This window comes from Aotus nancymaae, unplaced genomic scaffold, assembly GCF_030222135.1.
Source record: "Aotus nancymaae isolate 86718 unplaced genomic scaffold, 86718_ANA_hifiasm-v0.15.2.pri h1tg000039l, whole genome shotgun sequence".
Taxonomy (NCBI): domain Eukaryota; kingdom Metazoa; phylum Chordata; class Mammalia; order Primates; family Aotidae; genus Aotus; species Aotus nancymaae.
In genome coordinates this window covers 10,054,137-10,076,732 of record NW_026988453.1, presented here as the reverse complement: position 1 = coordinate 10,076,732, position 22,596 = coordinate 10,054,137, and the positions used below count along the sequence as shown (strand labels likewise).

Here is a 22,596-nt window from a genome sequence, read left to right as displayed (position 1 = left end):
GCGTCTTCTGACTCCAGGCCCACACTTCTGACTACATAGCCCTTCTCAGGTGGGAAAATCAGTGAGGAGACTCTTTTATCCTGAAGGCAGAATGAAAGTAAATGACCCCAGCTCAGAAGCCAATGAGTATACATAAAGCATGGGAGGCCCTGCTGAGAAAAAGCGCCGAGGCAAAGGAGTGTCAGGCCTGGTCACTGCTAACAGTCTGGAGGAACTTCCTAGATGCCTCCTAAACCGGGTGACCCTTTCTTCTTCAACACAACATGTTTTCTTAGCTCCTGACTTCCGCTGTGGTTTGTCAGCGCTCTCTTTTTAGCCTAAGACTAGTTAGCAAACAAGCTTGTCATTTCCTCATCATCAAGGCTTGTTCCTCGTTGAGGGCTAGAAATCTCTTTCACACTTCAGATCGTGAAGGGTTCCCGAGAAAGCAGCGTGTCTCTGTCCCCTCTCTAGGAGCTCTTGGATGGATCTTGTGCTCTAGAAGGAACAATGGACCCCTGGCTTTGGTTACTTTACTTCCTGCCAGGTGAGTACTATGGGGGAACACTTCACACCTCTGAATGAGGTTTGAGTCGGTCACAAGTAGAAGAGTTGCCTGGCAGCTCCAGCTCTGATGTTTCTGGATGGATTCACTTGCAAACCAACACGTAGGGCAGGACAAGAATGGAGGCCACGTTAGGTGTTGGGCGCCCTCCTCACTCCCTGCTAATGCCCCTTTCTCCACTCCAGACACTCTCCTGTTAATTCTATCATCCAGGCCGGAGTGCAGTGGTGAGATCAGGGCTCACTGCAGTCTCGAACTCCTGGGCTCAAGTGATCCTTCCACCCCAGACTCTCTAGTAACTAGGACGACAGTTGCACTCCACCATGCTCAGATAATTTTTAATTATTTTGTACAGATGGGGTCTTGCTGTGTTGCCCAGGATGGTCTTGAACTTGTGGACTTAAGTGATCCTCCTGGCTCAGTTTCACAAAGTTCTGGGATTACAGGTGTGCCCCGCTCTGCCCAGCCAGGTGTTAACTCTTAAGAGCTGAAGGTGTCATCTCTCCTAAACATCTTAGCCTATTAATATGGGATCCTGAAGCAAGTGCCTCCATACTTCTTTCTTCTTACCTCTACATTCTTTCTGTAGATCTTTCTCAGTCCTCAGTTTCCAGCTTTCAATCCTAAATGAAAACTCTGTAATCCATTCAGTAGCTCTAATCTATTTCCTGAATTCCATATCTCAATTTACAGCTGTCTCCTGGGCAACCCCTACTTCAATATCCCACTGAGATTTGAAATGTAACCTGCCTAACTTTACCTCAAACTCCTTATTGATTACCATCCAAACCAGCTATTCCACCTGTCTGAGGTATCTCTGATCATCAGCCACGAAATGCCAGAATGGCTATTAACCACCTCTTCCCATTTATCCACTTTCAGATCTTGATCCAATCAATGGCCAAATCATGCAGTTTCTAGATCCATATCTACTGGGATAAGCAGCAGCAGCAATTGATACTAGGAAGGCAATAGAGGAAATGGACAGGAAAAGAACACACAATCCCCTCTTAACTGTCTTTCCCACTTCTTCTAACTCGGGCTGCATGTAGCTCCAGATTAATTTTCCTAAACTTGACTTTTTAAAATTTTTTTTGGAAGTGTAAAAATATGAGATCTGGCATTTTATTTTAACTATACAATCAGTAAGAAGAAAAATCTAAACTAAGAGTTAAAGATAGTTTCCTAGCTAAAGAGAATTTACAGAGTTTAAACATAGATGAGGTCAATTTTAGTAAAATCAATGAAGTCATAGTCATGGGTTAATTATCAAAAGGTTGGTGAGTAAATTCAATTTCCTATGACAAATAAAATGTATAACTTTAGTGAGCCAACACAATTTCCTACAACAAACATTTCAATAAGACTTAAGGCTAACATAGTCTTAATATTATGGGTTATAACCTTGGGAGATTAAAAATAAAACTGTATTTAATCTTTCTTATCTGAAATGAAATAGTAAATACCAGACTTACATTTTGAATTATGTTTTTTTAAATTTTTTTATTTATATATACTTAATTGCAATTTAGGTTCTGGGGTACATGCAGGATTGTTGCATAGGTACATGCATGGCAATGTGGTTTGCTGCCTTCCTCCCCATCACCTATATCTGGCATTTCTCCCCATGTTATCCCTCCCCAACTCCCTACCCGCCGCTGTCCCTCCCCTAGTCCTCCGCAACAAACTTCAGTGTGTAGTGCTCCCCCCATGCCCATGTATTCTCATTGTTCAACACCCACCTATGAGTGAAAACATGCGGTGTTTGATTTTCTGTTCTTGTGTCAGTTTGCTGAGAATGATGGTTTCCAGGTTAATCCATGTCCCTAAAAAGGACACAAACTCATTGTTTTTTATAGCTGCATAGTATTCCATGGTGTATATGTGCCACATTTTCCCTGTCCAGTCTATCATCGATGGGCATTTGGGTTGGTTCCAAGTCTTTGCTATTGTAAACAGTGCTGAAATGAACATTCATGTGCATGTGTCCTTATGATAGAACGATTTATAATCCTTTGGATATATACCCAGTAATGGGATTGCTGGGTCAAATGGAATTTCTATTTCTAGGTCCTTGAGGAATCACCACACTGTCTTCCATAATGGTTGAACTAATTTACACTCCCACCAACAGTGTAAAAGTGTTTCTATTTCTCCACATCCTCTCCAGCATCTGTTGTCTCCAGACTTTTTAATGATCACCATTCTAACTGGCGTGAGATGGTATCTCAATGTAGTTTTGATTTGCATTTCTCTAATGACCAGTGATGATGAGCATTTTCTCATACGTTTGTTGGCCTCATATATGTCTTCTTTTGAAAAGTGTCTGTTCATATCCTTCACCATTTTTGAACGGGTTTGTTTGTTTGTTTTCCTGTAAATCTGTTTTAGTTCTTTGTAAATTCTGGATATTAGCCCTTTGTCAGATGGGTAGATTGCAAAAGATTTTTCCCATTCTGTTGGCTGCTGGTTCACTCTAATGATTGTTTCTTTTGCTGTACAGAAGCTCTGGAGTTTAATTAGATCCCATTTATCTATTTTGGCTTTTGTTGTCAACGCTTTTGGTGTTTTAGTCATGAAGTCCTTGCCTATGCCTATGTCCTGAATGGTTTTGTCTAGGTTTTCTTCTAGGGTTTTTATGGTGTTACGTCTTATGTTTAAGTCTTTAATCCATCTGGAGTTAATTTTAGTGTAAGGCGTCAGGAAGGGGTCCAGTTTCTGCTTTCTGCACATGACTAGTCAGTTTTCCCAACACCATTTATTAAACAGGGAATCCTTTCCCCATTGCTTTTTTTTTGTCAGGTTTGTCAAAGATCAGATGGTTGTAGATGTGTGGTGTTGTCTCCGAGGCCTGTGTTCTGTTCCGTTGGTCTATATCTCTGTTTTTGTACCAGTACCATGCTGTTTTGATTGCTGTAGCCTTGTAGTATAGTTTGAAGTCAGGTAGCGTGCTGCCTCCAGCTTTGTTCTTTTTGCTTAGAATTGACTTGGCTATGTGGGCTCTCTTTTGGTTCCATATGAAGTTTAAGGTGGTTTTTCCCAGTTCTGTGAAGAAGGTCATTGGTAGCTTGACGGGGATAGTGTAGAATCTATAAATTACTTTGGGCAGTATGGCCATTTTCACAATACTTATTCTTCCTAACCATGAGCATGGAATGTTTCTCCATCTGTTTGTGTCCTCTCTTATTTCCTTGAGCAGTGGTTTGTAGTTCTCCTTGAAGAGGTTCTTTACATCCTTTGTTAGTTGTATTCCTAGGTATTCTATTCTCTTTGTAGCTCTTGATTTGGCTCTCTTTAAGATTGTTATTGGTGTATAGGAACGCTTGTGATTTTTGCACATTGATTTTGTATCCTGAGACTTTGCTGAAGTTGCTTATCAGAATCAGGAGATTTTAGGCTGAGATGACGGGGTCTTCTAAATATACAATCATGTCATCTGCAAATAGAGACAATTTGACTTCCTCCTTTCCTAATTGAATACCTTTATTTCTTTTTCTTGCCTGATTGCTCTTAGAATTTCCAATACTATATTGAATAAGAGTGGTGAGAGAGGGCATCCTTGTCTAGTGCCAGATTTCAAAGGGAATGCTTCCAGTTTTTGCCCATTCAGTATGATATTGGCTGTGGGTTTGTAGTAAATAGCTTTTATTATTTTGAGATACATTCTATTGACACATAGTTTATTGAGAGTTTTTAGCATAAAGGGCTGTTGACTTTTGTCGAAGGCCTTCTCTGCATCTATTGAGAAATCATCTGGTTTTTGTCTTTGATTCCGTTTATGTGGTGGATTACCTTTATAGACTTGTGTATGTTGAACCAGCCTTGCATCCTCAGGATGAAGCCTACTTGATCATGATGGGTAAGCTTTTTGATGTGCTGTTGCAATCGGTTTGCCAGTGTTTTATTGAATATTTTTGCATCTATGTTCATCATGGATATCGGCCTGAAGTTTTCTTTTCTTGTTGAGTCTCTGCCGGGTTTTGGTATCAGAATGATGTTGGTCTCATAAAATGATTTGGGAAGGATTCCCTCTTTTTAGATCGTTTGGAATAGTTTCAGAAGGAATGGTACCAGCTCCTCTTTGTATGTCAGGTAGAATTTGTCTGTGAACCCATCTGGACCTGGGCTTTTGTTGGTTGGTAGGCTATTAATTGCTGCCTCAACTTCAGCCCTTGTTATTGGTCTATTCAGGGTTTTGACTTCCTGGTTTAGGCTTGGGAGGATGTAAGTGTCCAGGAATTTATCCATTTCTTCCAGGTTTACTGGTTTATGTGCATAGAGTTGTTTGTAGTAATCTCTGATGGTGGTTTGTATTTCTGTGGAATCTGTGGTGATATCCCCTTTATCATTTTTATTGCCTCTATTTGATTATTCTTTCTTTTTTATTAATCTGGCTAGTGGTCTGTCTATTCTGTTGATCTTTTCAAAAAACCAGCTCCTGGATTTATTGATTTTTTGAAGGGTTTTTTTGTGTGTGTGTCTCTATCTCCTTCAGTTCTGCTCTGATCTTAGTTATTTCTTGTCTTCTGCTAGCTTTTGAGTTGTTTTTGATCTTGCTCCTCTAGTTCTTTCAATATTGATGATAGGGTGTTAATTTTAGATCTTTACTTGCTTCTCATGTGAGCATTTATCGCTATAAATTTTCCTCTAGACACTGCTTTAAATGTGTCCCAGAGATTCTGGTATGTTGTGTCTTCATTCTTGTTAGTTTCAAAGAACATCTTTATTTCTGTCTTCATTTCATTGTTTATGCAGTCAACATTCAAGAGCCAGTTGTTCATTTTCCATGAAGTTGTGTGGTTCTGAGTTAGTTTCTGAATTCTGAGTTCTAATTTGATTGCACTGTGGTCTGAGAGACTGTTTGTTATGATTTCCATTTTTTGCATTTGCTGAGGAGTGATTTACTTCCAATTATGTGGTCAATTTTAGAGTAAGTGTGATGTGGTGCTGAGAAGAATGTATATTCTGTGGATTTGGGGTGGAGAGTTCTGTAAATGGTCCAGGTCTGAGTTCAAGCCCTGGATATCCTTGTTAATTTTCTGTCTCGTTGACCTGTCTAATATTGACAGTGGAGTGTTAAAGTCTCCCACTATTATTGTATGGGAGTCTAAGTCTCTTTGTAGGTCATTAAGAACTTGCTTTATGTATCTGGGTGCTCCTGTATTGGGTGTGTATATATTTAGGATCATTAGCTCTTCTTGTTGCATTGATCCTTTTACCATTATGTAATGCCCTTCTTTGTCTCTTTTGATCTTTGTTGGTTTAAAGTCTATTTTATCAGAGACTAGGATTGCAACTCCTGCTTTTTTTTGCTCTCCATTTGCTTGGTAAATCTTCCTCCATCCCTTTATTTTGAGCCTATGTGTATCCTTACATGTGAGATGAGTTTCCTGGATACAACACACTGATGGGTTTTGACTTTTTATCCAATTTTCCAGTCTGTGTCTTTTGATTGTGGCATTTAGCCATTTACATTTAAGGTATATTGTTATGTGTGAATTTGATCCTGCTATTTTGATGCTAGCTAGTTGTTTTGCCCGTTAATTGATACAGATTCTTCATTGTGTCAATGCTCTTTACCATTTGGTATGTTTTTGGAGTGGCTGGTACTGGTTGTTCCTTTCTATGTTTAGTGCTTCTTTCAGGAACTCTTGTAAAGCAAGCCTGGTGGTGATGAAATCTCTGAGCAATTGCTTGTCCATAAAGGATTTTCTTTCTCCTTCATTTATGAAGCTTAGTTTGGCTGGATATAAAATTCTAGGCTGAAAATTCTTTTCTTTAAGGATGTTGAATATTGGCCCCCACTCTATTCTGGCTTGTAGGGTTTCTGCCAAGAGATCTGCTGTGAGTCTGATGGGCTTCCCTTTGTAGGTAACCCAACCTTTCTTTCTGGCTGCCCTTAGCATTTTTTCCTCCATTTCAACCCTGGTGAATCTGACGATTATGTGCCTTGGGGTTGCTCTTCTTGAGGAATATCTTTGTGGTGTTCTCTGTATTTCCTGGACTTGAATATTGGCCTGCCTTGCTAGGTTGGGGAAGTTTTCCTGGATAATATCCTGAAGAGTGTTTTTCAACTTGGATTCATTCCCTCCATCACATTCAGGTACACCTATGAAATGTAGATTAGATCTTTTCACATAATCCCATATTTCTTAGAGGCATTGTTCATTTCTTTTTACTCTTTTTTCTCTAATCTTGCCTTCTTGTTTTATTTCATTGAGTTCATCTTGAATCTCTAATATCCTGTCTTCTGCTTAGTCAGTTCAGCTATTGAAACTTGTGTATGCTTTATGAAGTTCTCGTGTTGTGTTTCCAGCTCCATCAATTCATTTATATTCCTCTCTAAGCTGTTTATTCTTGTTAGCATTTCATCAAATCTTTTTTCAAGGTTCTTAGTTCCCCTGGCATATAAAAGGTGGCCACAGGTAGCTATTTGGAAAGAAGATGAGTGAAGACTGTACTTGCAAGCTGGGGTATCTACTACGTATATACCAGGATCCTTGTGATGTGGGCAGGAGCAAAGGATGAAAAGAGAAGGAAGATGGGCAGAGGCTGGGGGCAGGAAGGTTAGGGTTGTTTTCCCTGCATGACCACGGGGTAGAGTGGATACCCAAGGAGGGTGTGCATTTGTTGAGCTAGGGAAATAAAGCAAATTTTATTTAACCGTTCATTAGCTTGATTTATAACTTAAAAATATTCAGATATATAGTATCTGGGCCTTAATTTGTACTCCTACCCCAGGTCCTGCAAATGCTGGGGTGGGCCTCCCAAAGGTCCAGTGCATGAGGCACAAACGTAGATCACATTGCCCAGAGCCTTGTGTGGAATTCTATAATAAAGAAAGGCAGTGTCACGCAGTGTGAGCTTTCAACCCCTTTCACCTTGACCATAACAATAATAATAATAATAATATGTACATTTGATGCTGGGTCCTAGCATACACACAGACGTGTCCATGCATGCATACACACACAATTAAAATTTATTCTTGATTCTTTGACATGAGGATGAGTTCTAGGCTTCAACAGCTGGGTGGATGATGAGGTCTTTGGAAAATTATGTGAAGGAACAGATTTTGGAAGAGAAATCAATTCTTTTTCAGCTGTCATTAAGTTTCGCATATATCACACATTCAAGTACGGTCTGAGGGGAGATGTCAGAGGCAAGTCTGGAGCTCAGAGGTAAGACTGGAGATCACATTTTGGTGAAATCTATAGCATTGTCCTTAGAAACCATGGGAGTCAATGAGTAAGTGAAGGAAGAAAGGGAGGAAGGACAGAGAAAAGAACAAGTTCAAGGAACTGACCCTGGGCCAGCCCAGCATGGAGAGGTGGGAGAGAAGGAGGGTAAAACGGGAGGCTGACAGGGAGCCACCACTGAGGGTGTGCAGTGGGGAAGCCACGGCAAGGGTGTGTTTCCAGATGGGCTGGCTCCTTCTGTCAACTGCTGCTGAGAGGGTGAGGGGAAATGAAGACAAAGAAATGACCACTGTGTGTGACAACAGGAGAACTTCAGCGACTTGACAAGAGCAGTTGACAACTGCATGTGACAACAGGAGAACTTCAGTGACTTGACAAGAGCAGTTTCAGTGGAACACTGGACACGAAATTCTGATAGGAGTGGACTGAAGAGAAATTAGGAGGTCTGGAAGAGAATCTGATTTGGCAAATTTGATGACTGGTTTAGAAAGAGAATAGAGAGATGTGTTGGCAGGTGAAGGGGAGGCAAAGGTCAACTGAGGGGTTTTTAAAGATGGGCAAAGCCAGTCACGGTGGCTCATGCCTGTAATCCTGACACTTTAGGAGGATGAGGTGGGTGGATCATTTGATCCTGGGATTCAAGACCAGCCTGGGAAACATAGTGAAAGCCCATCTCTACCAAAAAAAAAAAAAATTAGCCAGGTGTGGTGTTGCATGTCTATAATCCCAGCTACTCAGGAGGCTGAAGTGGGAAGCTCAATTGAGCCCAGGAGGTAGAGGCTGCAGTGAGCCAAGACCGCACCACTGCACTCCAGCCTGGGTGACAGAGAAAGACCCTGTCTTAAAAAAAAGAAGAAAAGACGGGCAACAGCTATGGCAATGCTAGAAGAGAAGGCCATTTTTCTCCAATAGCCAGAGAAAGAAACGAGATCATTGCAGACAAGAAGTTCTACAACAGGTGAGAATGATGGACTCAGGATACAGGTGGAGGGGTTGGCCTTTGAAAGGAGATGGACACTTCATTCACTGTGACATACAGCAAGTCTGGACACACTCAGGTTACCATATTCAGAAACAAGAAGCTGAGTGGGAGGGATGTTTCTCATCCTTAAAAAAAATCCATGCCTCTTTTGATAAACATAAAAATCAGAGGCCATCTCTCCTCTTCCTGAGATCTGCTCTGATTTGAGTTGACCAGGTCCTCATCTGCACCTCCACCTGGAAAATCACTGCTAAGTGGGCACCAGAGTCTCTCTTCAGAGCTCCCCAGCCACCAAGGCCTTGTGGACCTTGACTTTATTTTGTATGACAAAAATTACAGTTTTTTCCCCATTTTCCAATCATGTATCTACGTCCACTTATATATTGAGAGTGATTCTTTAAGCCCCATATCTCCCTCTTCCCTATCATGACCACTGAAAATCAAGTCACCAATTTAGAGATTAATGTCACTTACTTAGCAGCCACTCATAAATATTACTATTGAACAGGTTCGTTCCTTTCAATGCCTTTTCCCATCCCTCCCTTTCTTCCCCAGAATCGTTTGTAAATGTAGCTATATAGCCCAGGATTGTAGCAATGCAAGGGCACCTGGGACACTTGTTTAAAAACATATTTCTAGACCATGCCCTAGACAGATGTAATCGCCATTCCTAAGCACAGGACCAGGTCATGGGCATCATGGCCATTCTCCTCAGATGAGTCTCAGGCACACTGTGCCGTTTTAGATGTCTAAACCAGTAGCTTATATCTATCTTTTCTGTTTTAAAAGTCTGCTTTTCTAAGACTTGGGAATAGGTTAGAAGCTACCATGAACTTGAGAACTAGTTACTTTTTCCTGGGGTCTGGTCACTTGTACATCGCCAGTTACTGCTTCCTCGTGGACCAGAGCTCAGCACAGCCAGCAGCTTTCCTTGTGCTTCATCCATCCGGGGTCTGCACAACAAGGAGTTGAACGGGCAGACCAGGGATTTACCAAAAGCTCAGCCCTGGGCCCCTGAGGCTGCTGGAGGTTGCTACATAGGTGAAGACTCCATCTCTGCTATCTTCCCCCTGCCCATTTTGTACCATCTTGCTCTTGGGAAAGTGGAATTAACACCCCCTTCCTGGCTGGGTTAATCTCAAACACTTCCGCGTGCTTCCACCCTCGGCGCTCAGCTTCCCACACAGGTGGGGGCTGTCTGGATGCACAAGGTGATTGCTCCAGACCTTCCTTGGATTGGGTCTTCGTCTGTTAATTGGCACTTTGTGACAGGTCACCTTCCCATTGCAGTGTCTAGTTGTGAGGCTACCTCATGACTCAATTTCCAGTGGGTTTAAAGCAGTGCTGGGTTTTTCATGTGAGGGTTTCTATGTCAGAGCTCTTGCTGGTCCATCTACCTGTCCCTACCATGCTCGCATCAGCTACACTTTTAGATCTCAACATGCTCCTGTACGTCCTCCCTCTGCAGCCCGCCCACCCTCCCCGACCCCCTTTTCTGCTCCCATGATTGTTTTTATCCCTTTACCATTGTCAGAATTCTTCCCTTTGTCCAGAATGTCTTCATCCCAAAGCCTCAAGCCCGACTTCTTTCCTAAGCTTTCCCTGACTCTTGTTTGTCTAAACTCCCTAGTGTTCTTCTTAATGTGTGCCCTGTGGACAAATGTCAGTAAGTCTGCAAATTTCTCTCTGCCCATTAACATGCTATGTTCTGTCTCTCACATCCTGGCCTTTTGAGGGACCGTTCTGGCTGTCTGGAAGACTCTCTTCTCCTCCTTCACTTCAGCCTTCCAGCCCCACTTCACCACACACACACTTTACCCTATGAACTTTCTCCCAGAAATATGCAGACATTTCTGAGGATCCACTTAGTTGGCAATTAATCGACATGGCCTTACGTTAACCTCTTCTGTAGCTGGCTCAAGTGCATTAGACCTGACCTCTGTCACTCAAAGCATGAGCTTTATGGTGTCAGGGACTCATGAACCACATCTTTTATCCCTCCCCAGCACACATACAGTGTGTGAGCACCTATGCACACCTGCACACACACCCATACACACCCTCACTTCCTTCCTATGTCCCCTGCCTCCATCGTGAGCACTTCACGCTCTCAGCTGCCTTCTATACCCATTCCTTCAGGTCACAACTCGGACATTGCTTATTCCAGAAAGCCTTCCTCTGCCCACGCCAGCCCCTGCAACAGCCTAGATCAGGTGCCCAGGTTCGCTCCTTCCAGGGAACCCTGTGCGATCTGTTATGGGATGTATTATACTTCTCAGTGGGTGTCGATTGGTATAACTCACTAAATGATTCGTGCCTGAGGGAGGGATGCCAGCTGGCTTGCTGTCACAGGACAGGCATTTGATAAATCCTTGTTGAATGATTTAATAAAGAGAGCTGTGGATGCATGGCTGGATGGATGCACCTAAGCAAAACAAAACTGGAAAGGAAAACCTGTTGCGACATACCCGCACCATGCTCCCAGCACCGCGCTGAGGTCACATGGAGGCTGTATGTTGTTTGAGGTCACCTGATGCATATTATGTCTCCTTGGAGTGGGTGGTATAGTTTTGATGATCATCTCAAGTGTTTGGTGTGTGGGTCCTTATGGGTTTGGGTTTGGTGGTGAGGCTGAAGCTCGGGGTTAACTTAAGGTAAGGCTCAGGCATAGGGATAGGGGTGAACATAGAGCTGGCCTAAGGTTGTGGATAGCATTGGGGATGGAAAGAGGTTGAAGTTGAGACTAAGGGTAGAAATGAGAATAAGGGCAGGGCACGGTGGCTCAACCCCAGCATTTTGGGAGGCCACGGCAGGCAGATCACTTGAGGCCAGGAGTTTGAGACCAGCTTGGTCAACATAGTGAAAACCCCATCTCTACAACAAAGACAAAAGTTAGCCAGGCATGGTGGCATGCACCTGTAGTCCCAGCTACTTGGGAGGCTGAGATGGTAGGATTGCTTGAGCCCAGAAGATTGAGGGTATAGTGAATCATGATCACACCACCGCTCTCCAGCCTGGGTGACAGAGCAAGACAAAAAAGAAAGAAGGAAGGAAAGAAAGAGAAAGAAAGAAAGAAGAAAGAAAGAAAGAGGAGGAGGAGGGAGAGAGGGAGGGAGGGAGGGAAGAAAAGAAAAGAAAAGAAAAAAGAAATGAGAATTGGGCTGTGGCTAAGGACAGGCTGAGGCCGAGCTAATAACGGGGACAGGGCTGGATCTGGTGTTGAATGTTAGGTTGGGCTGGGGCCTGGGCTAGGGTTGGAGAGAGGGCTGGAGCTGGGAAGTGTATGGGGCTGGAATATAGCTAGAGATGGGGCTCCCTCTGCATTAATCTCCTCTCCCTGCAGTATCAGGGGCTCTGAGGATCCTCCCAGAAGTAAAGGTAGAGGGGGAGCTGGGCGGATCAGTTACCATCACGTGCCCACTTCCTGAAACGCGTGTGAGGATATATCTGTGCCGGGAGATGGCTGAATCTAGAGCATGTGCTACCGTGATATCCACCAACAACTTCATCAAGAATGAATACAAGGGCCGAGTCACTCTGACGCAACACCCACACAGGAATCTGTTCCTAGTGAAGGTAACAGAACTGACCGAAAGTGACAGCGGCGTCTACGCCTGTGGAGCGGGCATAAACACAGACGGAGGAAAGACCCAGAAAGTCACCCTGAATGTCCACAGTGGTAGGTTCCTCTGCTGATTGGAGGCTCAGCCTACCCAGAAAATGTTTCCGCTAGGGAAGATCGGGACAGCCATCTAACTGTAACAGTCCCCAGACTCTTACACTGTTGCCATATAAGCCACATAATGAGTGAGATCCATATGAAACCGCAAAGTCAATTAACTTCATGGTCCACAGAATTTTCTGCCCATCGTGGATGAAAGGAACAAGATAAATGCTCTCTTTCTATTTTCCATCTTACCCAGGGCATGGGGGCAGTGAGGGCTTGAGATTGAGGAGAGGCTCTGAGATGGAGGAAATTGGGAGCAAAAGGAAATAACTATCCTACATAACATTCCACGAGAAATAAAGACACTAATTTATCAAGCCACATTTACAGGCCAATCTTATCACTCTATGACCTGATCCTTTATTTCTCTGGAATCTGGCCTTTCTCCTTTCCTCCACTGAGTTCCCCACACATACCCAGCACTGATTCAACAGCCTAGAAGACCTCTGCCGATTTTGCAGGAAAGTTGACTGGGCTGGGGGAACCAGTATTTCCTCTAGGGAAGCCCCAAACCCAACTCTTCTTCTGCTCCTTTCTGTGGACCCTGCCCTCATCCCCTCACTGTCATCCACTTTGACTATATTAGCTTCAGCTTACGCCAACCAGCCCTTCCCCAAGCCTCAGTCTCCCCCTAGAGACCACGAAAATATTCCTCTTCCCTCCAATAGAATACGAGCCATTATGGAAAGAGCAGCCAGCGCCTGAGACTCCAAATTGGTTTCATCTGCCCCATTTGTTCCAGATGCCTGCACGTGCCAGTTCTTCCAAAGCCATACCCAGAGGTCAGTTCACCGTAGCGAGGATAGGAGTGGCGGGGGGAGATACTGTGGCAGTGTGAAAATGGAGTAAGGGGTCTATGTTAAATTCATAGAGTGGCTGACAGAGTTGAGCTAACTCTTAGGTGTATATTCCCTGCCTTTAGAGAGGGTACCTACCTCCTTGAGATCTGCTGTCCATATCCTTCAAGCCTGTCGGACAGCCAGGACACATGGTCTTAGCTGCAGAACTTACATATTACCACCAGGTGGCACCACAAACAATGACGTTTGTGCTCCACTCACAAAATCTAGCTCTTTTATGAATGACTGCAGAAAAAAGACTGGGCAGACATTTCCCAGCTGGAGATCAGCATGTCTCGTGCTTCCCGCAGGGCTGTCTTCTACCTGCTGGCATCTAATGATTTTAGCTCTATTTTGCAACTAAAAGATTAAGGATGTTCATACTAATGATACCTTTACATTTCAATATCATCGTCCAGTTTTAAATGCATTTTGACATGCAATATTTCCATCATATTATCCCATATGCCTGTGAGGTGGACACATTAATTGAACATTATTACACTAGGTGACCCTGCTGAGAGCCAAGAGGGATGGTGTAACTGAACAGATTATATAGCCAAGGTTGTGACTGATAGGGGTGAGATGGGGGAGAATAGATTAGCACACAAGTACAGCACGAGGCAGAGTGGGAAAAGGACTACAAAAAAGGTTTTCCCCCTGCTCAGAGGTGGGCAAGCTCTTCTACCTGGGAAGTCAGGGAAGGCTTCCTGGAAGAAATGGTATTTTAAGCAAGTATACTTGGAATTGACTAGGTCTAGATGGCATGTTAAGAAGGCATTTTAGCCCATGAGGATGCAAGAACAACAGTAGCCTGCACAGAAGCGAAGGGTACGTTGTGGGAAGAGGTGGTGACCTAATCCTGTTGGAGAACATAGTGTATAAAAGGAATATCACTTTTTCCTGCTACCTTCTCCAGTTACCACACCAGCTCAAAGGACCAAGGTCCCTCCAGTCCACCACCTCTCCCCCACCACCCAAATCACCCACCATCCTCGAGTGTCCAGAGCATCTTCAGTAGTAGCTGACAAGCCCCCAACCCTCCTGCCATCCACTACAGCCTCAGAGATCTCAGCTCGGGGGGTGCTGCTCAAACCTCGGACGGCCAGCTACAACCACCACACCAGGCTGCACAGGCAGAGGTAAGAGACCACTGTCCAGGGTCTGGAGTTAGGCTAGAATTAGGAGATCCACTGCAATGCCCACTATTAGAGACCCTCCTTGGCCTTGTCTCTAGGCCACTGTGAAATATACCACCTATGAGTATAGCTCATTAACTCATTAGTTCCTTTAACAAGAATACACTTGTCAATGGCCCAGCATTGATCCTGTAGAAAGAAGGGAGACCCAACTCTTCGTCACTATGATCATTCAAATCTATTTTGATGGGGAATAACTAATGAGAATAAAAATAAAATTAACTATTAAACTAGTAATATTAAAATTGCTTTCACTCGTTTCCTTTTACTGTTTAATGTGTCTACTAGGAAATTTAAAATTACATATGTGACTTTGTGACTCACATATCTATTGGACAGCTCCAGTTTAAAGGCTGGGGTTCAGTCCAGGGTAGTACTGCAATATACCACTAGGGGGAAGCATTATAGCAGACTCTGAAGGAAAAAAAAAAAAAAAACCTATAATAATTAAAATTGTTTTTCCATAAGCAAAGACAAAGGTGGAGAAGACCTCCAAAATCATTTGGGTTCTATGGGTAGGAGAAACTGGGGCCATGAGAGCCAAGTGGTTTCAAACAGAATCAGGACTCCTGATTTCTAGTTCAATAGAACCAGGACTCCTGATTCCTAACCTATTAGTAGAGAATACATCAACTCCAACCAGCATTTTCTTACTCTCTACTATGTGGCAGGCATTGTGCTATGTTCTGAGGATGTGAAAAGATGACACTGTGCAACATCCAGGTCTTACTAACATAAGTCTGACTGTGATAAAGTCTGAAACAGTCATGAACACAGGAATTAGAAACCCAAAGCGCGCACACACACAAATGATTCTGGCTTACTGTAATTAGGAAGAAAATAGGACTTACACAGTGTCCCTTTAAGAGAAGAAAGATTTCAATATGCAGAGAAAACTGAAGGGAGAACTTCCAGGCAGAAGGAGCACTATGAGAAAAACATCCTTTCCCCACCATCATGAGGAACTAACCCAGTCAATATTTGCAATAATCTCGTGAAGAAACTGAGGTGCGAAACATCGGAAGGTGTGTTAAATTCTTTACATCCACTCATCTCATCCTTATAGCAGTTCTGCGAAATACATTTTACTATACCCATTTATGGAGAGAGAAGGCTCAGAGAGGTTAGGAGACTCGTTCAAGATCACACAGGCAGTAAAAGACAGAATCTGAATTTGAATTCGAGTTGCGTGGCTTCATAGGCAAGTCTTTTTGAGCCAGGGGTGGAGTGGATTCTGTTAACAAAGGGACAAACCTGTAAGTCCTCTCCGAAAATGTCCACACAGGAGCGCGCCCTCAACCTACCTCCTTTAATAATCTCTTCCTCCCTCTCTCCCTTTCCTTCTCACCCCAGAGCATTGGACTATAGCTCACAGTCTGGGAGGGAAGGCCAAGGATTTCACGTCCTCATCCCGACCGTCCTGGGCCTTTTCCTGCTGGCACTTCTGGGGCTGATGGTGAAAAGGGTTGTTCAAAAGAGGAAAGGTGAGCGGCTGGGCTGGGGGCTTGGGTAGGGAAGGCTGAACTGCCCAAAGAGCCCAGAGCGTTCAGAACCCCCTTTTGAACGTCCAGGGGAAACTCAGGGAGCTTTCAATGAGCAGCCTGGGGTGCAGGGAAGTGGGGGTCACTGGTCTGAGGAGGAGGGTGGCCTGGGCCCTTTGGTCTTCTGCGCAGGGCAAGGCGGTGCCTCGTACATTTTGCACGCTTGGAACATCTCCAGCTCAGACACTGCCAAGCCCTGGGGAGGAGGCAGCCTTTCATTTGGGGAGAGTGGCACGGGCCTCTGATGCCATTTTCCTTCCTCTTCCTGCGGCTTTGCGGGGAAGCCCTCTCCAGGCGGGCCCGTCGACTGGCCGTGAGGATGCGCGCCCTGGAGAGCTCCCAGCCGCCCCGCGGGTCGCAGCAAAGGCGCTCCCAAAACATCTACAGCGCCTGCCCGCGGCGCGCTCGTGGGACGGACGCTGCAGGTGAGCAGCCGGGAGCGCCACGGGGAGGAGCGGAAAGAGTGCGCTGTCTCCGAGAAAGCCGGGCGCGGCGGGGAGCCCTCCTAGGTCCCAGGGCTTCCCGCAGGGTGGGGCTGGAGGGTTAGGGCTGGGGAAAGGGGCGGGAGGGGTGAGGCCGGGGGGCTGGGGGAGAGGTCGGGGCGGGTCGGGGGTCGGGGGGATGAGACTGGGAGGCGGGGGTCGAGGGGCGAGGCGGGGGTGGGTGGGGGGGGATGGGGCGGCGGGGGACTGTAGTTGGAGGGTGGGGCTGGAGCCTGGGCCACCGCCTCACCCTGCCCTCGTGTTCCCTAGGCAATGGGGAGACCCCCGTTCCAGGCTCTGGGGCGCCGTTGTCCCCCGCCCTGCTGCAGGTAAGCTCCGCTCCGGCCCTGATTGGCAGCCGCGGCCCGACTGGGCAGCCCCAGCCCTGGGCGGGACCCGAATGCAGCTCCCTGCGCTGCCGCAGTGATCTAGAAAGCGGGTTTCCCAGCAGCTCCTGGGCCCTGAGCCGAGGAACAAGTTGTTTCAGTTTTCTCCTTCTTCGGTGTCAGGAGGTTGAATACCGGAACTGTGTAGACCTGGTTCAATGGCTTCTAGCCAAGCAGTTCTCAAGGGATACCTGCGTGCTGAATGCCGCTGGCTTAGCAGGGAATGATAGGTGACAGTTCCACAGTTGCGTGAAAGGCTTTCTGGTGGAGGAGATTCGATTTCTAGGAGGTCCTAGGGAGGTGGAAGCTACATAGTTTCACCTTCCTGTGCGCGAGAACTTTCTGGTAAGCTCTCGAAGGTGAGAGGAGTTAATTTACCCTTCACTGGAGGCGGTTAGGCCTGGTCTAGAGGATGACTTATGGGAGATGTAGACAGGATTCAACACCTTGAGTGAGGAGGATTCAGCTTTAAATCCAGAGTGGACGGAGGGAACTAGTTTCCATTCATGGCCACTGATGGATGGTTGGGTAGAAAGCCTTCATTCATCTTTAAGAATTGAGATGAGAAAGCTTTTTATTCTCTAAAGTAGCCTACAGTGTCCAAAACAGGCAGAACCCAGAATTTTAAAAAATTTTAAAGAGTGTGGTAAAAATTTCTAGTTTTTTTTTTTTTTTTTTCTTTAAAAGTGATTTATTTGATTCTGATTGCAAAATACAGGTGAGGAGCACGGGCAATGCCTGTAACCCCTTGGTTGCCCATCGTCCCACTCTGTGCTCCTATAAATACCCTTTGTACAGCAGCAAGCTTACGCTGTCCTCAAGCGCTTGCACATTCTAACAGCTGCAGAGTACAGTATAGGACCAGGTGGAAAGTTAAACAGATGCCCCACTCACGAGGTAGGGCCCCTCCAATTAGTCTTCCTACTCCCTTTTGCTAAGAGTAACTGCCTGCTCTTCCTATTGGTCATAAATAATTACACCTGCACAATTCTCCGAGTGCTTTCAAGTAATCTCAGAAGGCAGTGACTAAGACCCTTTCCTTGCTCTCAGCTTCCTATGTCCCAGGCTGCCTGTGGCACCTGGACTGCTGCTGCCCCTGGGTCCCGCACATTCCAGGGTGAGGATGGAGGAAGGGCAGGCCAGGCCGAGCATGAGGAATTGTCTTTACCAGGCTCAGACCAGGAGTCCGTGGGTCTTGAGGACCTCTGTGTATCTGTCAGTTTTCTCCTCCACGTTCTTCTCGGCCTGTTTCCGTAGTCTCATGAGCTGTTTCTTCTTCTGGTAGGGAATCTTGGCCTTCTCTTTCCTCTTCTCCTCCACGGTGGCTGTCACTGCCTGGTGTTTCCAGCCAACCTCGTGAGCCAGGTGCCCCGGATAGGCAAACTTTCTTGTAGGCTTCAGACACACGGCCTTGAGGGCAAGAACCACTGCCCGCTTTTTCTTGCCGTAGGGTGGTGGGATGCTGTCAAACACGTTGGGGCGTTTCCAGGCAGCCTAGCCTCACTTTGCCCCGCGGTGCAGCATGCCTCGCATGGTCCGCCGGAAGATGCCTCTGGCGGCCCGGAAGTGGTGGGGGCCGGAAGTGGTGGGGGCCCGGAAGTGGTGGGGGCCCGGAAGTGGTGGGGACCTCCGGAAGTAGTGGGGACCTCCGGAAGAGTTGGTGTTCATCCGCTTGCAAAGGAAAGCCGGTACTTCAACTTGTTTCTGTAGAAATTGCCAGAAATGTTGATGCCCTCGCAGCGCACGACCACCACCTGGAATTCCAGCCCAGCAGTACCTGCTTAGACATGATGGCCGCCAGGCGGCCCAGGAGATGGCCTCGACCATTGAGGACCTGCACCTCCGCCGTCTTCGGCAGCCATCTGGGAAGAGAAAATCCCTGTTTTGAGTGTAGATTAAGTTAATGCAGCCGACTCCAAAAGACAAGGCTCATGCAGTGGAAGCCTACTTCCCTCTCCTCAAGTAAAGGCTCAGAGGCACAGGGACAGGAAGAGGTGGCCTGAGCCCGTGAGCCAAGAGGTCATCTCGGGACTGAAATTCCCTCCGCCTGTTTGCTGTACGGTCCTTTGGAGTCTTGCCTGCTTCTTGGTCAGTACTCAGGCACCAGGACCGCGTGCACATCCCAGCTCACAGGAGGGAGGAAGAGAATGCTGCTTCTTAAGCCCATGACCCTGACGTTTCCCACCATTTCCACTTGCATCCTACAGGCTGAAACTTAACTTTCCCTTGAAGGGAAGTGACCCTCCCTTCAAGGGAGGCTGAGAAATGTCATCCCCAGCTAATCAATCGTGGGCCTGGCTAAAAAGGGAAGAGTGGTACCCAGCAACAAGAGGCAGTTCTGCGCAGTCCCCTCTGGCTTCTCTGGCTGGCCCTTCCCCGCCCCTGCTAGAGAAGGTTCGCACCTGCGTGGCAGAGGTACAACACTGTCTGTCCACTCCGTCTTTCCAGCAGCCCTTTTCTCTGAAATTGCCCTGTAACCACATAGACCCTCACCTGGGCCGGCACCTTGCTCCAAGCTGACCCTGCCTCTCTACTTCAAACTCTCATTCCCACTGTTAGGGGCAAAAACTTGATGAAACAAATTTATAACAAGGTGCCTGTGCTTAATGACTCATTATTATAGTCTCCACGGGGAGTATTTCCATTTCTTAAGCCAAATAAGTTAATCTCAAATGATTAACTATAACAAGCAGTGAAAGATAAATTTTTATTTTTTTAACAAATCTAAAACTTTATCAAAGAGAATTAGTTAAAACATAATCGAAGATAGTGAAAAAGATACGCATCTTGATATTTCTCTTTTCTCTGTGTCATCTTCAACTTCGTGCATAATTTCTCCTATTGTTATGTACTGGTTAATTTGCTTTAGGTTGACATCTTGAGCTGTTCTGGGATCCAGGTCTTTCTTGACTGGTCTTACATCAAGGGGAGTGCTACCCACGTGTGCTTATTAGCTATCTTTCATTGATTACTTGACTGAGTTTCATCCTCACTGACATTTATACCAGGACTGTCTAATTTTCTTTCTTAGTTTTCTTTACTCTCATTGTTACTTCTCTTTTCCATCTTCTCTTTTTATTTCTTTTCTGTTTTGTGGCTTCTTATTTCCTTGACTGATGGAAGACATCTTTTCAAAGCAAGCTGCTGCTGCTTCCCTCTTTAATAAAGTACAAAATATATAAAAGTTTCTTTCAATGAGTACTTATGGAATGCCTACAGTGTTCAGGCTGCTGGTCATCTAGTTCTCAGAGCTTGTGTTTAAATACATAACCATCCCCTTCGTGGCCTTCTTCTTTGGCACAGTCCTGTCTTCTGAGAACTGACCATCCTCAAGGTGGATGATCCTGAAGTTTCCTTCTTGGGAAGAGGAGCACCAGTGTGCCTTGTGGGCTGCCATCTTACCCCGTCACCACCCATCCCCTTCCTGGAAGGCACTGTCACAATGCCACATCACAGCATCTCTGAGCCTTACAATGGTGCAGAGGGTGACTCACCCTACTTCTGAATAACTCCCTAAGAAGATACATATTTATTCCACAAGTCACAGCAATCCCCCAGGGGATACTCCTGTGGCAGCTGGATCTCTTTCAGGCCCATACTTAGCCACATAATTTTACTCTGAGCCCCATTTAAGGTATTTCCTGCCTACGTTATGTCTCAGTGATTTCCAGTTGCCTCAGGCGAGGCACCAGTGTGAAAATCCCCAGGGTTACCCCACTTGATGGAGCTGAGCCGCCTCTGTGTCTTTGCCTTCTGGAACTCAGCAGCCATGCCCATGCCCCATTGTCCGCTACAAAAATCCACCTGGGGAGATATTAAAATCACCCTACCCGGATCCAGTGATGCTTCTTTCATTGTCCCCAGGTGTCTGAATCTCCCTGGCTCCATACCCCATCTCTGAAGACCAGCTGTGAATATGTGAGCCTCTACTTCCAGCCTGCCACCAAGATGAAGGACAGTGATTCAAACGACTACATCAATGTTCCTGCCTGACAACTCCCCAGCTGTCCCCTGACCCCAGGCCCAGACTGTGGTGCCAGGGAGTCTCGTCTGTCTGCTGATATCCAATACCTGCTTCATGTGTTCTCAGAGCCATCATCACTTCTCATGCCCCATCTCAAATCCCATCCCCTTCTATCTGTGCTCTGAGCATGGCTCTGCCCCCAGGTCCTCTTGCACACCTTGGCAGCTCCCTGTAGTCGACAGGTAAGGTCTAGGTATGCAGAGCTGTTGTCCCAATGCTACTTGCTTCCTTTTTAAGCCATCTAACAGGCTGTGGGATTTGCAGAGCATTTCTTCAATGTCTTTGACCACAGGGTTGTTGCTGCCTAGGCTCTAGATCACATGGCATCAGGCTGGGGCAGAGGCAGAGCTATTCTCAGGCATCCTTCCCAGGTTTGGGTCTTACACAAATATAAGTCTCTTTTTCTGAGTTATGTGGATAAGCCTCAGCCCCATGGACTAGGCAGGGGTCTAGTATGAAAACACTCCCAGAAATGGCTTTGCCCTGATCCAAAAGTTAGCACCTGCTAGTGAACATCTACTTATCTCAAGTTATATGCTAAGGGCAATTTATCTTGGTGTGATGATGTATTCTAAATTTTCAGAACTGAGCTTGTTAGTGAGATTTGCATATAAAAAAAGTCTTTGTCATCTCTATCTTTCTTCCATAGCCTGATGCTGATATTTGTGCACTTAACTTTGGTCTGTTTTAGTCATTCAAAACTATTATATTTCTCAGCTTTCACAAATGTTCCTCGTTTCTTTGCCAGTTCCAGACAACATATAGCAAGGTGAGGAAGGAAAGCAGTCAGGAGTTCCTGGGTGGCCAGGGCTCTGCAGTAGCACTTATGTCATGGAAGAAGAGATATCCCACCTCCTACATATACTTTTTGTCTAAGTTTTTGGAACAAGGTCATAGTCAGAAGTTACATCTTCAGATTGATACCGACCACAAAGTTCAACCAGAGCTTGAGGCTAGGTGCCCAGCCTTGCTTTTGGGAAGAAGGCCTTTTCTGGCTATACAACACAGTCTTGCTGGGCATTCATCCAGAAATAGAAAAGAAAGGCTGCCAGATTCGAGTTGTGTTGCCTTTTATTAGCAGGGAGTGTCATCACAGATTGGACAGTACATCCAGGTGCAATGTCATCATCAGCAGGTCAGCTTGACACTCAAGTGGCAGATTAGGGAAGAATGACTAGGATTAAAAAAAAAAAAAAGGAGGGCACCGAGGGAAAGGGATGATGGGATAAGCTGTTGAGTGTGGGTGGGAAATGAAATGTTAGTGAGCATCTGCTTTGTGCTGGGCACTTTAATCCACGTTTTATCTTTTATCATTTACTTTTCAAATTGATGCCTCTTCCCCACACCCCCATGCCCGCCAATGCTCTGTCCCTGCAGATATCAGAAGACAGTGTGATTTCCATTCTCTAAAGTTCAGTTTTACATCCCAGCATCCCTCTCTGTTTTTCAATAATCCAAAGACAGGAAAAAAAAATAAAACAGTTTATTAAGTACTTAGTGAGCACCCCTCCACTGCCCCACACTGTGGCAAGGATTGTGAGGGGTAAAGGAGGAGCATGGGACACAATATTCTGCTGTCTTCATGGAACTTACAGTCTCACAAATAAATAGAACATCAGTTGAAATACTGACATTAATTAAATAGAGTTGTAATAAATACAGGAATCTTCTCT

General features: G+C 45.6%; 1 protein-coding gene and 1 pseudogene across 2 annotated transcripts; one reads left to right on the top strand and one right to left on the bottom strand.

The window, feature by feature from the left end:
• Positions 1 to 334: 334 nt before the first annotated feature.
• On the top strand, positions 335 to 22,584 carry FCMR (Fc mu receptor). Of its 2 annotated transcripts, XM_012459288.3 has the most exons (9): positions 335 to 526; positions 7,647 to 7,725; positions 12,069 to 12,404; positions 13,121 to 13,234; positions 14,211 to 14,433; positions 15,844 to 15,974; positions 16,316 to 16,456; positions 16,784 to 16,842; positions 20,764 to 22,584. In XM_012459288.3, the coding sequence occupies exons 2-9, from the start codon at positions 7,698 to 7,700 to the stop codon at positions 20,890 to 20,892; spliced, it is 1,161 nt and encodes a 386-aa protein (XP_012314711.1). In that variant the 5' UTR covers positions 335 to 526; positions 7,647 to 7,697; the 3' UTR covers positions 20,893 to 22,584. The 2 variants fall into 2 exon arrangements, with proteins under 2 accessions (XP_012314711.1, XP_012314710.1); XM_012459287.3 differs by lacking the exon at positions 7,647 to 7,725 and having other exon boundaries at positions 337 to 526.
• LOC105721896 (large ribosomal subunit protein uL13-like) lies at positions 18,073 to 20,296 on the bottom strand (annotated as a pseudogene).
• Positions 22,585 to 22,596: the final 12 nt, after the last annotated feature.

What these genes read in the sequence shown, in the direction of transcription:
- FCMR (XM_012459287.3), top strand. Translation starts at nt 490, where the DNA reads ATGGACCCCTGGCTTTGGTTACTTTACTTCCTGCCAG. An exon ending in GTTACTTTACTTCCTGCCAG is followed by an intron (nt 527 to 12,068) that starts GTGAGTACTATG and finishes CTCTCCCTGCAG; the next exon opens with TATCAGGGGCTCTGAGGATC. An exon ending in GGTTGTTCAAAAGAGGAAAG is followed by an intron (nt 15,975 to 16,315) that starts GTGAGCGGCTGG and finishes TTTGCGGGGAAG; the next exon opens with CCCTCTCCAGGCGGGCCCGT.